This window comes from Poeciliopsis prolifica, unplaced genomic scaffold (assembly GCF_027474105.1).
Source record: "Poeciliopsis prolifica strain line A6 unplaced genomic scaffold, Auburn_PproV2 SCAFFOLD056, whole genome shotgun sequence".
NCBI lineage: Eukaryota > Metazoa > Chordata > Actinopteri > Cyprinodontiformes > Poeciliidae > Poeciliopsis > Poeciliopsis prolifica.
Genome location: NW_026562431.1, coordinates 99075 through 116868, shown reverse-complemented (window position 1 = coordinate 116868; position 17794 = coordinate 99075). Strand labels below are relative to the sequence as shown.

General features: G+C 37.3%; 3 protein-coding genes and 1 pseudogene across 3 annotated transcripts; 1 reads left to right on the top strand and 3 right to left on the bottom strand.

Annotated features, from left to right (window-relative positions):
* Positions 1 to 2269: 2269 nt before the first annotated feature.
* Positions 2270 to 3397, bottom strand: LOC129379170 (trace amine-associated receptor 13c-like). Its single transcript, XM_055059823.1, has 2 exons — positions 3222 to 3397; positions 2270 to 3089 (listed from the first exon to the last, which is right to left on the bottom strand). The coding sequence occupies exons 1-2, from the start codon at positions 3395 to 3397 to the stop codon at positions 2270 to 2272; spliced, it is 996 nt and encodes a 331-aa protein (XP_054915798.1).
* A 3903-nt stretch (positions 3398 to 7300) lies between these two features.
* LOC129379267 (trace amine-associated receptor 13c-like) lies at positions 7301 to 8416 on the bottom strand. Its single transcript, XM_055059966.1, has 2 exons — positions 8244 to 8416; positions 7301 to 8111 (listed from the first exon to the last, which is right to left on the bottom strand). Exons 1-2 carry the CDS (start codon positions 8414 to 8416, stop codon positions 7301 to 7303), a joined length of 984 nt encoding a protein of 327 aa, XP_054915941.1.
* Positions 8417 to 11167: 2751 nt separating this feature from the next.
* LOC129379169 (trace amine-associated receptor 13c-like) lies at positions 11168 to 17528 on the bottom strand. Its single transcript, XM_055059822.1, has 3 exons — positions 17438 to 17528; positions 16465 to 16483; positions 11168 to 11963 (listed from the first exon to the last, which is right to left on the bottom strand). The coding sequence occupies exons 1-3, from the start codon at positions 17526 to 17528 to the stop codon at positions 11168 to 11170; spliced, it is 906 nt and encodes a 301-aa protein (XP_054915797.1).
* LOC129379254 (trace amine-associated receptor 13c-like) lies at positions 14629 to 15727 on the top strand (annotated as a pseudogene).
* Positions 17529 to 17794: the final 266 nt, after the last annotated feature.

The window sequence follows — 17794 nt, the reverse complement described above, 5'->3', positions numbered from 1 at the left end:
GTTTTTACTTTTTAAAATTTTCCGTTATACTCAGTTTTTACAGTTATTGTTACATTTTCTACATTTATAACTAGATTACTTAAAATATAAACACTATCAGATACTAAGGACAGTGTGTCTGATATAACAGAGAAAATACTTATCAGGTCAGATACATGAGGCTGAATTAAAACTGACACATTGTTTTAATAATGATTACGGTGCTCTCGCTTTGCAGAGCGAGAGCACTGCATTTTCTCATCCCTTTTAAGCTTTAGTTTAAACATTTCAAACGATTCCTAACCGCTTTGCTACTCACATCCAGTGATATATCATATTTATCATGCAAAACTTATTTTTTAACATGCCAATGACACTGCAAGATCAAAAACAGTCTGGCAGTAGCTTAGCTTTTTTCTGGATTGTTGTTATTAATAGTTAGCCACAAAGATGATCGTCACAATGAACATTTATTTAATTTCTATTGTTGTTAATTTTCCATTTAAGAGCATATTGTTTCAAGTTTTCTGTCCTGACACTGTTATGTGTCCTTGATCAACAGGATGTTCCCTTTTCACAATATTTTTATCTGCTTTGAATTCCCTTTAAATATTAGACACAAAAACATTTTACTGCAGCCCAGCTTAGCTTATTTACTTCAAAAGGTTTCAAGTTCTTTTTCATTTTTTCAACTCACAGCTCTTTTGTTACAGCCATGTTTAGGTCTGCAAACATTTAGTTAACTGAAGGTTTGTTTGAATGATAAGACTTTTCAAGTTTTGCTGCAGAAGAAAACAACTGATCATACTCTAGCAGTTGTTATGCAGTTTCATTTATCATATCGCAGATCTATAAGTGACTCATCTAAATACAAAACTAGCGGCTCTGAACTAAAGCAATCCAACCCAAAACGGTTTTGTTGTATAGAAACAAAGTTGGGGAATTATCAGGTGAGTTGAATTTTGATTGTAGATGTTTGGACTTTTTGTTTCATTTATGTTTCTGTTTTGCTTCTTTATTTATTGCTTATTTCCTCATGTCCTTTGATTTTGTGTTATCTAGTGATGTTTGTGCTTTAGATTTGTTTCTTTAGATGAAAGATGAAAGTTAATTTCTGTTTTTGTTGTTTGTATTATGTCTTTCTCCATTTTCATTCTCTTAGCTTTCACCTTCCCTCTGCCTGCCAGCTCTTGTCTATCATCTTATCTCTCAGCTGCATTCACGCACCTTTGATTAGCCCCTGTCATTTCCATACTTCTTCCTCAGTAAATATAGAGCTTACTCACGTCATCATTCAATTCAATTTAGTTTATTTATACAGCACCAAATCACAACAAATATCATCTGGAGGCACTTTAGAAAAGAAGTCATTTTACATTCCAGATGACCATTGTTATTTAATAGTATGTTAAGCTTATTCATATTATTTTGAAACATTCCTATCCAAGGAAACCCAGCAGATCATTTATCCATTGATTTGCAGCATTCTCTCCTCCTGGATGAGACCGTAGCAACAATCACTTGCATTGTGTTGTTGACTTTACAGCAATTCTTCAGACCAAGCATGCATGTAGACAGTGGAGAGGAAAACTCCCCTTTCACAGGAAGAAACCTCCAGCAGAACCAACCAGGCTCGGTATATGCAGCCATCTGCCACACCGACTAGAGGTTTGAGAGAGCAGAGCAGTGTCATTGGCTCCCTTTATGTTGCCTTTCTCTTAGTCTTTGCTTCATGTCTCTTGTCTTTTGTTCTGTAAGTCATTCAGTTGGTTTCATTAAACAGTCTGTGTTTGGGTGCTGCTGTTAATATCATCAAAAAACATGGTGCTCACCTGAAATATTTCTGTGCACTTATTAGTGTACTCACTTCTGTTAGGATATTTTTTCACACAAACAATTTATATATATGAGCATTTTTCTATTAAAAATCAAATCTGTATATAGACTTGAACTAGAGATACTGTAATAACTTTGTGTTTATTAACTGTTCAAATACCCATCTAATAAAATCAGATTGTACTAAAATTAGCTGAGGTTCAGTCACTCTGCTCCTCAATTTAAACATTGTTCTTTGATGTAAGCTTATCACCAAATATACAATGTACACATGATGAGTCAATATGAATATCTTCTACCTAATGTTGGTCCAAAGTGCAAAATGTTGCCTCTCCCAGGAATGAGTGACCAAAGAGAAGCTTAGTTTGTGCCAGCATCAAACATGACAACAGCAATACCTTAAACATTTTATTGTTCTCTTTTCCTCCAATAAAATAAATTTTTAGATCACAGGCTAATTTCTTGACATCACAATAGTGTCAGATGAGTCAGACTTCAATATCTGCAGTGTAAGAATGAGTTTTACTGATTTCCTAAACCAGGGATAAAACAGGGCATAGATCAGAGGGTTCAGGGTGGAATTAAAATAAAACAGAAGAAAAGTCACAGATGAAGCACTGACTGTGGCATCTTCTGCCATTAGAATAACACAGAAATATGGGCAGGTGCATATCAGAAAGACAACTACAACAACACCAAGTGTTATGGCTGCCTTCATTTCAGATTTCTTAGCTGTGACTTTCACTGAGCCCTGCACTGAGACTGCAGCAACGTCAGACTGTATAGCTCGAGCCTGAGACACAACTACTACAAACACTCTCACATACAGAATGAGGATGGCAGAAACTGGACCAATAAAAGATAACAAAAGATCAACTATTCCTCCAACATAATCTAGGACAACTACACACTCTCCAAAGCAGGAATTAAACCTGCCTGGTTTTTGCAAGCTGTCTTTCAGGAGCAGGCTGTGACAAAGAAAAGCAATCATCCAACACAGTAAAACACACATCTTCACTCGTTCTGTAGTGACTTTGCTTGAGTAATGCAGGGGGTAACAGATGGCCATGTAACGATCAACTGAAATGAGCACCATGGTTCCTATTGAGGCAGCAGTGATAGCATAGTCCAAAACAACATAGAGGGCACACATGATGTCCCCAAGATACCAGCAGCCGTCTATCAGCACTATCTGGAATGAGATGAGGAATCCCACCAGACAGTCTGAGACAGCCAGAGATAGCAGCAGGATGTTGGTGGGGCTGTGAAGTCTCCTGCAGAAATTAGAAAATAAAACACTCATTGTCTAATGCAGCTACATTTGTAATTTCAACAAATAAGGTCAGAGTGACACAGTCACAATATATTGTTTGAAACAGTTTTCAAAAGGTGAAATATTCCATTACTTAAAGTGGGAGATAGAAATGATGACCAGAAGGTTGAGTGTCACAGTGAGAAAAGAGATGAATGACAGAGTAATGTAAATCAACAACGATACTGAGGGAGGATGCATGGTCTTGCTGCATGATGCATTGAGCTGCTGTGGAAAGCAAAGTTCAGCTTCTTCAGAGTCTTTCATCATTAGACAGAGAAGAACAGAAACTGCTGAAGTCTGTCTCATCTATATATGAAACTATTAGACAAATCATATCTCCTTCTTTCTCTCTCTTACTCTGTCCAATGCAACAGAGGTGGGACTTAAAGAGTGCGTTAGCCATTAACCCTTCTGACTATTTCAAGAGAAAAACTCCAATGTGCAATAACATTATGCAAATTAGACAAGCCTATTTTCTGTTTTCAAATCACTCCTTAGAAGTCAACTTGTTCCCTTGTTACTCTGCTCTTTGACTGCATTTGAGATACTTTATTTTGTTTTTTGTGTTCTATCTGTATGGCTGCTCTTATCACGGACTTTATAACCATACTTAAAAGGATTTCCTGTCTAAATGTAGACTTTTGATTCATTTTGGTCTTTTTAAATGTATGGCACTTTGATTCTCTGTGATGTTTTAAATATCTTTGTATATGAAGCTGGATTGGATTGTACAGCACATAAAATTTCACCTACAAATTTTGTGGGAACCATTTGGGGATGCTCCCTGAAGTAATAGTAGGTTATTTTTACCAGCTGCTGTTTCATTCAGAGTTCACTCTGTAGAGCGGTTGGTTCTGAAGGCAAACCGGTAGGTGACAGACATGAAATGATGTGATGCTGAACTGCTTTCTCAAAGCAGTTTATGATGATCGGGATTAGTTCCCACTAATGACTACTAATATGGCAATATTAGTAATCATTGAGTCTGCTAATATTGTTCCTTTCTGGCAGCGTGATAATGGTGGAGGGCTTAAGCATGGTGGGATGGTACACTGGGAGAGGAACTGATGCTGGTAAAAACCCCATCGAGCTGGTCCTCACTGTCCCTCAGCACCGTCCTTGTCACTCCGTCAGCTCCAGTAGTTTTCTGGGGATTCACTGCCCTCAACGTTCTCTGTACTTCCTGTACTGTAATGGTCTGGCTATGGAGGGATGACTGCAGCAATATCTGGGCTATGCTTGTGATTCAGCCTCAAAATAGGTGAAGAAGTGCTGGAGCTCCTGAAAGTTTTCTAACCTTCTTGTTCATCCAGGTCTTGTCCTGATTTGTGAAAAATCAGGATGTGCCAAGAGCCTCTTGAGCAAATCAAAATCAAATAAAAATTTATTTGTATAGCACATTTCAGCGGCAAGGCATTTCAAAGTGCTTTACATCATAAACACAAGAACACAAAGTCATGCAACATATAATAGACAATACATTGTTACATATTACATTTCAAATACAATCCTAAACAGATGTGTTTTTAGTTGCGATTTAAAGGAAGTCAGGGTTTCCGCTGCAACAGAGCAGGGAGCCTAGCTCTTTTTCTCGGGTTCCTGAGGAAGAAAAACCTTTATTGGGCCTTCTTCATCAAAAAAGAGGTCTTCAGCAACTGGGCCAGATCGAAAGTGATGTGGACGCCCAGGAAATTGATGTAGTCTATGCACTGCCCTTCCTGCTCTTCAGTTGTAATAGGTAGGTGCACTGTCCCTCTGGTCCTCCTGTGGCCCACTATGACCTCTTTGGTCTTGCTGGTGTTGAGCATCAGGCTGTTCAGTAAATAGATGCTGGATCTCCTCTCTGCACAGGATCTCATCATTGGTTATTATCGAACCCAATACGATGGTATCATCTGCAAAATTTAGAACCCAATTGGAGGAGTGGATGATTGCTCAGTCATGTGTGAACACACTAAATAGAACCAGACTAACCACAAAACCCTGCAGTGTGGCTGCATTGACGACCAGAGTGGATGGTGTTCAGTCCCCTATTTTCCACACCTGAGGCTGGTTGGTGAGAAAGGCCTTGATCCAAAGGGACATTGGTGTTAAAAGTCCCAGGTTGTGCAACTTTGCTATCAACTTCTCTGTTGTGCATTAAGTGATGAGTTGAAGTCAACAAACAGCATCCTAACATATGGGTCAGGATATTGCAGATGTGTCAGGGCTGTGTGTAGTGTAATGGAAACGGCATCCTTGATGGACAGGTTCCTCCTGGCAAACTCGTGCCAGTGCAGACCAGCAAGAAGGTTATCATTGATGTGTTTTTTTTGTCATTGAATTGCACATAACATATGTGGAGATGTGATATTTATACATTTATGATAAGTCGGTGAAAGAAGACACTTGCAAGTTTTTATGCTAGTGTTCATATCATTTATAATGTATGCAGGCCTTAGAGGGCAGGGTTCTGAGATGGGGTGTGTGGTCTTTCTCTGTGATGATGGTGATTTGAACCCAGAGTTCTGCTCTCTCCAGACCTCATGCAATGCCGATGTACTGCTGGGCCTTTCCTCCTCCTCATGCACATTTAAGTTTGTCTTTATTTTTACATCCCAACACTCACACAAGCATTTGCAATAAGCCATTGATTCAAACACTTCTGGCCCTTTTCCACAAGAGATTTGGCTCAATCAGAATCTGACTTAAATTGTTCAAATTAATAATTACTAATTACTTGTTAATGTTACACAATACTTTACAATGTAATTTTTTATCTAGTCAGTAAAGACTTTGTGTCTTTAAAAAAAATGTTGGTTATGTCAGATATAACCACAGCATTCCTGGCATGTTTTAGGACACTGAAATACCTTGTACAGAATTGAAAGGCTCTCTGGACACAATGAAATCTGTGCTGACATAAAAGGTAGAACAAATTTATTCACAATTGTGTAATAATTCCAAGAACAAAGATCCATTAAATAAAATGTGTTGTCTCTTAAAGATTTATTTCCATCCATGACCTCTATGAAAAGATAAAGATTTTCTTGACATTATGATGGTGTCACGCGACTCTGGCTTCAATATCTGCAGAGTAAAAATCAGTTTAACTGATTTCCTAAACCAGGGATAAAACAGGGCATAGATCAGAGGGTTCAGGGTGGAATTAAAATAAAACAGAATAAAGGTTGCAGATGAAGCACTGACTGATTGATGAAATTATGAAATTCCACAAACATAACAAATAAAATTAATTCTGATTCTTTTATACTGACATATCATTCCGTGCAGCAGAATGATGAACTCTAACATATCTTACTGACAACATGTTTACACTACAGTGTAATTATTTGCGTACATTTTTAAACTGACATGTTAAAATTCCAGCCTAAAACACATGTAAAATCATTTATATGAGTAAATGTCATGTATGTGTGTTGTGAATGTATGTATATGAATTAAAGTGGAAGTGTATGCAAAAACGTTTTATATCATTGGATTTTACTCCAATAACTAAATGTATTACACCAACAGAAAATATGCAAATTTTTTGGGTCCATTGGTTAGATGTAACAAATTATTGAGAAACAGTTTTTAAGACAAAACATATTTTGTGCTATTTAAAGAAATTTTCTAAAGCATTATTCTACTTTTAATTTCTGTGTCACCAATTTAAAGATTTATATAAATTTCACAAGATTTATGACAAGACAGTGTGAAGTATAACATTTAGCTTATGTATTTGTGTTTGTACATTTCAAAACGATATAAAACAGATATTGTTAGTAAGTAAGATTAAATTTGAACACAGTTAAGAATGTTTTATTACTTGTTAAAGTTACACAATATTTTATAAGTCAAAAAAAGACCAAAGCATAAAAATAGTTGAGTCCTGCCAATAAACACCACTTTTTTTTTGTCAAAGGCTGGTATCACATTTTATGATAATATTTCTCATATGTTTTAAGATTCATAAATGTTTATGCAAATTTATGTAGTATTAAATCTGTAACAGGATTTGTTGAACAATATAATCAATGCTGTTGCTACAAAGGGGGACATGGATGTTCCTGACACATCTGTGACGAGACCACAACAGTTTCAACTCTAATCATGTAAATTCTCTTCAAGAATTTTATTACAACCAGTTTCTTGGCCAATGAAAAAGTTTTGTTACTTAAATTCTCTTTAGATCATGATGGTGTCACACGACTCTGGCTTCAATATCTGGAGAGTAAAAATCAGTTTGACTGATTTCCTAAACCAGGGATAAAACAGGGCATAGATCAGAGGATTCAGGGTGGAATTAAAATAAAACAAAAGGAAGGCTACAGATGAAGCACTGACTGCTGTATCTTCTGCAATCAGTGAAACACAAAAATATGGGCAGGTGCATATCAGAAACACAACTACAACAACTCCAAGTGTTATGGCTGCCTTCATTTCAGATTTCTTAGCTGTGACTTTCACTGAGCCCTGGACTGAGACTGCAGCAACGTGAGACTGCATGGCTCGAGCCTGAGACACAACTACTACAAACACTCTCACATACAGAATAATGATCACAGTGACAGGACAAATAAAGGATGACAAAAGGTCAAAAATTCCCTCAATATAATCTAGAAAAACAACACATTCTCCAGAACAGGAATTATATCTGCCTGGGTGTTGCAGATTGTCCCTTAACAGAATACAATGATAAAGAATAGAACACATCCAAAACAGTGAAACACACATCTTTGCTCGTTCAGTGGTGACTTTGCTGGGGTAGCGTAAGGGATAACAAATGGCCACGTAACGATCAATGGATATGAGCACCATGGTTCCTATTGAGGCAGTAGTGATAATATAATCCAAAATAAAGTAAATGGCACACATGATGTCCCCAAGATACCAGCAGCCGTCTATCAGCACTATCTGGAATGAGATGAGGAATCCCACCAGGCAGTCTGAGACAGCCAGAGAGAGTAGCAGGATGTTGGCGGGGCTGTGGAGCCTCCTGCAAAAATTAGAAAACAACACAGTCATTATCTAATGCAGTTACATTTGTAATTTCAGCAAATAAAGTCAGAGTGACACAGTCACAATGTATTGTTTGAAACAATTCTTGAAAGGTAAAATATTTCATTACTTGAAATGATATATGGAGATAATGACCAGCAGGTTAGAAAATACAGTAAGTAGAGAGATGGAAGATAATGTTAAGTGAATAACCAAGGATAAAGAGGGGGACAACATAATCTTTCTACAGGATGTATTGAGCAGTTGGGGAAAGCAAAGTTCAGCTTCATCATCAATTTTCATAATTAGACAGAGGAGACAAGAAGCTGTTCAGTTCACTTTAAGCTTCAATCACTTTGCCAGACAACTGTCATATATTCAGCTCTCTACCCTCTGTTGATGTGAAGGTGGGGCCTAATAAATATTCACACTCCTGCTCTGTAGATTTGATAAAAAATAATAATATCTCTAACTTATTTTATGCTATGCAAACTACTGCAGCTGTCTGTTTGGAGGTGTGGCATATTGTGTAGACACATTCCCTCAGGCATTGTTGTTCAGCACATTAGAGAACTCCAGTAATAGACCAGTAGGAATAATAATTAAAATAGTAGTATTTTGTGCAGTTATTAGTATTTATTTAAAGTCTTTCTCGAGAAAACCAATACATTTTCCCAAGGCAGAATTGCTGATTCGAACACGGCAGCTGTTGATGTTAAAGACCAACACAGACTGAACGGCGTTGTTCACTTCCTCCACTGCTACTGCTACGACTACAGAGAAACTACAAATCTAAAACAACATCATCCTTTGCATCTTCTCCTTCTGTTTGCTGGTTCACAAAGTTCAGGCCAGTGTCACAGCCAGCAGAAAAGAGACTGACAGCAGACTTCTAAATCAAATGTCAGTCCTTAATCCTGACAGGTGGGACAATGACAATCCCAGACATGAAGAAGATGAGGTAAAGGCTTTGTGCCATCTCCCACTTGTTCATCTGAATGAACACCTTGGATTCATCTGAGGCAAGTGGAGGAACAAGATGAAGAAATTGCTTGTGGCAATCTGTCACACAAATGGGCCTAGAGGCCTTATTTCTTACCCAATTTCTGCTAATTAAAATTAAAGCTTAGAAAATTGATGATGTTTTGATATGTAAAGCATGTATTCATATAAAAAATCTTTAAAAAGTTTGGTTTCTTGTTTATATTGGTCAATAATACCATTTTAAACTATTTTTGCTGTTAATATTAGGCTCCTACCATGGGTCCTGTGTTCTGTGAACTATTTCATCCTATTTGATGACTGTTATAAATATCTGCATCTTCTACAAAGAAACAAGGCAACTAGTCCAGTTGCTTTGTCGCAGCAAAGTGAACATAATGCTGAAGAGGTGAACAACTTAAAACACTAGCATGACTTTACTCTCTCTCTCCAGCACACTAGTTGCCAACCGAGTGACAGCTCCACAAGCCGACATAGCAGATATTCTGTTAAACAGTTGACTTTATGTTTTCAGGCTTGATATGTTATTGTGATTATTGAGAGGCGGGTCCCTGATTAGCCAGTTCAGTTGTACTGATGAGCTGTCAGAGTGGGCCTGTGGGTCGCATATTTAAAATTTGTATTTATTTTTTTTCGAAAACAATAACTACAATGATTATTATTAATAATAATAATTATTATTATTATTAGTCATTACTTGGAACATGTTTTATTTGTCTTTAGTGAAGTTATCAGTGTTTTGGATATGAATGAATATTTTGATTTCTGCATCAAAGTAGAGCTATTGAAGAGACTTACTTCCTGAGATTGGCTGATGAATCATGATCATCTGGTTAGGCGCTTCAGCTGTACACAAGTTGAAAATATTTACATGTAGATATGAGTTTTGCTAATGGCATAATTCACCCCATGTCCAGGTGTCAGCAGAAAAGCCTTCTTTGGTGTAAGAGCGGTCAAGCAGTTTTTGCATCTGCAATTTTTAATGAATCTTTTGAAGCAAGAGAAAAGCTTATCAAACAAATTGGAAAAAAAATTAAAAATCTTTCGCCAAGGAACCATGTATATAATTCGACTGCAAAGTGATACATCACTAACCCAAATGAGGATGTAAAAAGCTAAAGAACAAATTCTGCTGCATTACTTCAAAAGTGAGCAGACATATATATATATATATATATATATATATATATATATATATATATATATATATATATATATATATATATATATATATATATATATATATATATATATATATATATATATATATATATATATATATATATATATATATATATATATATTTTTTTTTTAACTTTTTTCTTTTTACATTTCACAAATGATTGTGTTAACTGCTAATAAAGTTCAAAACAATCTGTAGCCATCACATTTACAGTGTGGTTAACTAAAAATAGCCATAACAGACACTTTAACTAAATTGACAGTTTATTAACAGACCTGTCTGGCGGATGAACACTTGGAGGCATATATCCATGCATATAAAAATGCACAGTCAGTCAGCATCACATTCAACCGACATGCCATGTGTGGGGTGGGGGGGTTTGTCACCTGGTGAAGCTGACCTGTATTGAAAAGGACCTTAACAGTCTTACAACTTTTATTACATCACACACACCTCAGTTTTTTCCTAAAACCTGCTGCTTACATGAGAAAACTGATTTGTCAACCTTTTCAGTCCAGTGACCTTGAATCAAATTTGTCCAAGTCCATAAATAAGTTTATTCTTTATATCTCCATCTTATTTCATAACACATTGATCTGGTGAAAATGGGTTTTGTGGGAGTGGTTGGGATATTTTGGAATTTGGATATTGACTTTTGTTTTTCTAGTGTTCAGGTCTATTTTTTATGAAATTGGTTCATCTATGTTCAGTTAGTTGGTAAGATAAAATCTCCAACGTATCCCTATGGTGGAAGCACACACTTTATTAAACTTATTATTTTATTGGGCCTTTTCTAGGAAATATGAATATCAGGAAAATTTCCTCTGTACCTGCATCTTTGTACATTTAAATCTGTATCTCATTGTGCTTCAAAACACATTAGTGTTAGAGGAACCAGTTTTCAGGATCTGCAGTGTAAGAATGAGTTTAACTGATTTCCTAAACCAGGGATAAAACAAGGCATAGATCAAAGGGTTCAATGTGGAATTAAAATAAAACAGAAGGAAGGCTACAGATGAAGCACTGACCCCAGCATCCTCAGCCATGAGTGTGACACAGTAATATGGGCAGGTGCATATTAGAAACACAACCACGACAACACCAAGTATAACAGCTGCCTTCATTTCAGATGTCTTAGCTGTGACGCTCACAGAGACTGCTGCAACGTGAGACTGCATGGCTCGAGCCTGAGACACAACCACTACAAACACTCTCACATACAGAATAATGATCACAGCGACGGGACCAACGAAGGACAGCAGAAGGTCAAGAATTCCTCCAACATAATCTACACCAACTGCACACTCTCCAGAGCAGAAGTTGTATCTGCCTGGTTTTTGCAGGTTACTTCTCAGCAGGAAGCTGTGAAACAGAACAGAAGAAATCCAACAAATGACAGCACAAATTTTTGCTCTCCCTGCCGTGACTTTACTGGGGTAGTGCAATGGGTGACAGATGGCCACATAACGATCAACAGAAATAAGAACCATGGTTCCCACTGAGGCAGATGTGATAGCATAGTCCAAAACAAAGTAAATGGCACACATGATGTCTCCAAGATACCAGCAGCCATCTATCAGCTCTATCTGGAATGAGATGAGGAATCCCACCAGGCAGTCTGAAACAGCCAGAGAGAGCAGCAGGATATTGGTGGGGCTGTGGAGCCTCCTGCAGAAATTAGAAAATAACACATACGGATTAGAAACGTCTGAAATTTAAAAAGAATTGTGCTATATTTTAATAGTTAAATAGTTCCATTTTTTTAATTACTTAAAGTGGCAGACAGAAATGATGACCAGTAAGTTAAAAATCACAGTAAAAAGAGCAATCAAGGATAGTGAAACATAAATAAGAATGGACAGAGAGTGAGGGCGTGTGGCCTTTCTGCAGGATGAGTTGAGGTGTGGATAGCACAGTTCATTTTCTTCAACAGTTAGCATTTTCCAAAAATACAAAGGGAGATGTGAAGCCGCTGAACTCTTCCTGCTTTCTATCAGAAACTATTTTAAGTGTCTGGTCTTGCAGAGATATGGAGGCTGGACCTGGATATTTGGTCTTTGCCCAGTGGGAGGGGTTGTAAAATGCTAATTAAGAAAACAATTCTGATTTCAAATTTTCATAGCATTTTATTTGTAGGTTTTTATATTGTCTTTTTCAGACTTTAGTCTTGCAATACCCCTTTCAGAGGTCAAAGGACAAGTTCTCAAGAAAAATGGACAACTGGAGTTGAAAGTTAAACTGAATTTTTCAGACAGTTAAAAGCTTGGAAGTAAACATTTGGCTTTGTGAAACAGCTGACTGAGATGTTATTTATTTATTTATTTTTCTCAGAACTCGAGCTGACATATCCAATCCTGTCCTCACACTCTCGATCTTGTACTGAGAGTTGATTGTGTCCCTTTTTTCTAACCAAGTACATGAACCCTAAGATAACATTTTATTCTAGTAATCTTTATCAAACAACCTTGTTAACCTTTTAAGAATCTGTTCCATTTTTAGTTTCCATGATGTTACAGAGCGAAAAGATGCTCTTGTGCCTGCGCTTCATTTTGTGTTAAACACTTTAATAAACAAAGCCTTTAGCACAAATATCAAATCTATTCTATTTGTACAATAGAATATCACATAGAATAGCCATCAGACTGATGGCAAGAGGCAAGTTATTTAGTGATCAAGTTCCTCTGTGAAGTAGAAAACCTGGAAACTATTAAAGGGGAAGTATCCAAAATTCACTTTCTCTCAATGATATTTTTACATTCTTTTTGTCATGACTATGTTCTTCATTTCATAACTATGTTGTGACATTGTTGGGTGAACAAAATCCTGATCAGTAGTTGTTAGTGACAGCACGCTGCTGGCGGATGTTTATTTCACTACATAGCAGAAAGCTGACGTCGTTTCTTCCTATTTCCAGTGGGTGGTGCAGGTTACTACACTCAATAGTAGACACACAGGCACATCCACTATAAGGAAACAAACGCACCCAGTACAACACTTTCATTCTATTGGTTGCGAGGTTGCCCGGTGACTGTGCCAAGAGGCAGTTCCATGTTTCCTGAGCAAGCAGAGAATCTGACCAGAGACTAAGTGTCAGTGCGAGAAGTTTTGAGTACAAGCGTTACATGTTTTGAAAAGAAAGATATGAAATCCTGCTTTCAAAATGAAAATGTAAGCAAAAGTATTAAAACTTTTCAGAACAAAAGACATAAAATCCTGCTTTTAGACTGAAAATGTGCTCTTGGATTCCCCCATAGCCATGGTGCCTTTTAATATAAGAAATAGAAGGCAAACTTACAAAGGAACAAAACTGGGAATGAACAAGGAGATGATTGGGGATGTAAGTGTAAGTAATGAGTTCAGCTGGATCAGAGTTGTTCAGCGTTGGTCCTCCAGTCACACTGCCCTGCATGTTTTAGGCATTCTCCTGCTTTAGCACACATGATTTCAAATGATGGCTGATTTACATGGTTTTGCTGAATTGCAGACATATGAATGGACTCAGAACACAACAGAAACAACAAATAAAAGGAATTATGAAGACTCCTTAAACAAAATAATCTTTCAAAAGGGATAGTTGAGACCAAAATACCAGACTGAAGACTTTTATCATTCAGTTTTTGGTAAAAAGAGAGAGAAATGAGAAAAATGATAAATGAAGCAAATAAAAATGATTGAGTTCATTTTAATTTATCATGCAATTAATTGATTTTTTGTTTATTATTACAGGTGATGCTGAAAACTCAGAGGGAGAGACGGAAAGGGAATAGTTTACTATTTGAATCAGACTGATGCAAAGATTCTTAAACCTCTTGTGGACCCAGGGTCAGTGGAATGGATCCTGTGTGAGCTTTAACTAATTTGTTTCACTTTCTTTGTCTGTGTGAATTTGTTAGGTTTTGCCAGTTGCCTCATTTAGAATATATATTTAAAAAAAACATTGACGTGTTCAATCTATATTTATGTTTATCACTTTATGAGTGACTGCATCTTTCCAGTCACAAACGTTGTAAATGAACATCTTCAACGTCTAGTGTTAGTTGATGCATTGAGAAGTTTCTACAGATTAGACAAATTGGTCTAACCTGTAGATCCTTCCAGAGGTGAATTCACTTACTGTGAGCTCATTTTTAAATGAACAACATCAAGACTAGGTAGCCTCCCAATAACAGCAGCACTGGAGCCATCTACTGGAGAACCGTCCTGTCTGTGAGTGGTGATGAGACCTCATGGGTCTGCCCAGCAGGCTCATCCTCCACACCAGCACTTCAGAAGATGATATAGACTGAGCATCAGCCAGGAGCTTTGCAGAGCTTTCCTCCTGTCTGTGATCATGCAGAGCCCTGAGGAGGCTGAACTCTGTTTCCCACAACTCCTCAACTCCTCCTGCAGGAAGATCATGCTTCCTCATCCAACCTCAGTGCTCATGTATTGCTTACTGTCCTTTGTGTCTTGGCTCACTGTGACCCTGAACCTGCTGGTCATCATCTCTATCTCACACTTTAAGTAATTAGATGTTTGAACAATATAGAAAGTTGCAAGAGGTGGTTGCTCTTTAGATAAGTTTTTTCTTTGCTGAACAATATTTCTTCTTTGATTATTAATGTTGTTGTTCTCCTCCAGGCAGCTCCACACGCCCACCAACATCCTCCTTCTCTCCTTGGCTGTCTCAGATTTTTTGGTGGGTTTCCTCATAGTCTTTCAATCCTTCTCATTGATGGCTGCTGGTATCTTGGCGACTTCATGTGTGTTCTGTATTACATCATTGATTATGTTATTACATCTGCATCAGTAGAGAACATGGTACTCATATCAGTGGACTGCTATGTAGCTGTTTGTAACTCTTTCCAGTATCCCACCACAGCACTCAAAAAAGGGTTTGTGTGTGTGTTTCATTGTGTTGGGTGTTTTCTGCCGTCTGTGTCTTTATAGTTTTCAAGGAAAACCTGGGACAGCCAGGCAGATTTAATTCATGCATTGGAGAGTGCATAGCTGGATTTGATGAAACTGCTGGAATAACAGACATCTTGTTTTTCTTCATCGGTCCTGTCACCATCATCATCATTCTGTATGTGAGAGTGTTTGTGGTGGCTGTGTCTCAGGCTCGGGCCATGCGAGTTCGTGTTGTAGCTGTTTCCCTCCAGGGTTCAGTCAGAGGTAACATTAAGAGATCTGAACTCAAATCAGCCAGGACACTTGGGGTTGTTGCAGCTGCATTTCTAATATGCATATGTCCATACTTTTTTCTCACAGTTACTGGTGGGGGAACCCAGTTTAGTGCTTCATCCTTTGCTTTTTTTCTGTTTTACCTTAATTCCTGTTTAAACCCATTAATCTATGTCTTATTTTTTCCCTGGTTTAGGAAAACTATCAAACTAATTTTCACCCTGCAGATACTGAAAAGTGGATCCTCTCAGGCCAACATCATGTAGAGAGTGAGGTTACATACTCACAATCTGGCCAAGTTCTGATCTGTTGATGCATTTCCCTGCTGTTCATTGTCAACTCCATTCCCTTGTTTTGATATTCCAGATTCAATATATGATTAATTTATGAATTATTCAACTCCAACTAACCACAATTTGACCATACATTTACAAGTTTGAGGTCTTTCTTAAGTAAGTCCTCAAACTTGAATTTCTTTTTTTCTCTGTGTATTTTAATAATCACAGTCTTTGCAGGACCTCTTTTCCTTTACCTCTAATTAATCTATCCTGGATTTGTTGTGTGGATATCAATTTATTGCTGGCTCATATGGAAGCCATATGTTTATGAAAGTTAATTGTGTGTGAAAAAATTAATAAAGAAATAAAGTCTCTCATGGTTTGAACAATGATGTTTAGTTTCTGAAACAGAAGACCAATTCCTGGCCATTTTCCCACCACCATGTTTAACTGTTATCATATTTATTTTACTGCAATTCTGTTATTTTTTTTCCTTATGTGATGTAACTGGACTCACTCCTAAAAGGTTCCACTTCTTTCTCAGTAACTACAGAATATTATTTCAGACCCCCTCAAGATTTCAAGAAAAGGCAAATGTCATGCAGGCAGTTTGGACAGTTTTGTACAGTAATAGTTTTAGCCTCTCTTTCTTATTGTTGATGATGAAAACTGACTGAGAGATCTGAGGCCTGTACAATACTAGTTGTCCTGAGTTACACCCAGACCTCTTGGATGAGCAAGTTTCTCATTTAACCTACTTCATGTAGTCCGAGGGGCTTTATTCAAGAAACGATTAATAATGTTTTCCTACATAATATTTTGTTTGGAACTTGATTAATATCTTTTTTTAATTGACTCTGTGAGGACTTGTTTATTTCTGTGTATTAATTTAGGTTTCTGTGTTCAATTGAGTCTCCGTGTTGTCCTCCCTACCCCTTGATTGTCTCCAGCTGTCTCTTGTTTCTCTTTTATTACTCCCTGGAGTATTTAACCCCACCTGTCTCTGTTTCTATTCTGTTGGTCAAAAGTTGTGTCTGTTGTCAGTCTCAAGCCAGTGTAAGAGCCATTGCCTCTGCTCACCTGTGCTGTCTGGAATAGCATATGTTGTCATTTCATCATTAAATCACCATTTCTCTCCCTTCAACCTGGGTCCACCGCGTCTCCCTCACCACCTCATCTACCGCTAATTGTGACAGACTCAGGTTGTCTTTGTTCAAAATTAAAGTAGTGTGTATTTAAACTTTTGCTTTTAAATGTCTCTCCAGTCATAACATTTCTCCATCCTGGAAAAAAAATAGATGTATACAAATAATGAGAAGTATGCAAATGAATGTAAAGTATGTAAACATCTAAACATAGAAATGGTTTTCGAAAATGAACACAACTTGAGCTAACACATTTGTAAAAATATTCAAACCCTGCAGTGCATTTGAGTCAATTATTATATTAAAGGTTTAGTTGGGGGTCATCAATCTGAAGACTAATTTAAAAATTGAATGCATATGAAATGTAAAATAACACAAAACAAAGAAGCAGCGTGATACACACACACACACATGCAAACACACAGATGGAGCCTGAGAACTGCCTTGTTGTGAAAATGAAGGCAGTGCATGTTTTTCTGACATGTTTCCTAATGTTTGGTTTTGTTATGGTTATAAGCTTTCTTGATGTTTTGCATGAATGATTTGACCACACCTGAACTGTTCATCAGGTTTTCTTTGTTGGGTAAAATGATCACAGACAGCTTGTCCTCCACATTCCTGCCCTGCAGCATTCCAGACTGCATGTCCCGTAAATTATGCTCAAGGCTTTGATGTTCCTGTTCTACACAGCGTAACACAACAGAAATATTAATGCAATAGCATATGTGGAAATATCAAAATAAGTCTGCCCAAAAGTGCTCCATGTATACATCAATCTTATGAGGATATTATTAGCTGATTTTCGAAGTTCTGGGTCCACAGCTGTAAACCCATTCTGTTCTCGTCATCAGCAGAATTCATAACCAGCGACACTTTCTGCTAATCCAGCTGAGAGTACAGAACCATCAGA

Bases quoted from the DNA above. Each gene is read 5' to 3' on its own strand.
- LOC129379170 (XM_055059823.1), bottom strand. From the start codon at position 3,397: ATGATGAAAGACTCTGAAGAAGCTGAACTTTGCTTTCCACAGCAGCTC. The intron at 3,090-3,221 runs GTAATGGAATAT...TAATTTCTGCAG, and splicing joins ATTTCTATCTCCCACTTTAA to GAGACTTCACAGCCCCACCA.
- LOC129379267 (XM_055059966.1), bottom strand. From the start codon at position 8,416: ATGAAAATTGATGATGAAGCTGAACTTTGCTTTCCCCAACTGCTCAAT. The intron at 8,112-8,243 runs GTAATGAAATAT...TAATTTTTGCAG, and splicing joins ATCTCCATATATCATTTCAA to GAGGCTCCACAGCCCCGCCA.
- LOC129379169 (XM_055059822.1), bottom strand. From the start codon at position 17,528: ATGCAGTCTGGAATGCTGCAGGGCAGGAATGTGGAGGACAAGCTGTCT.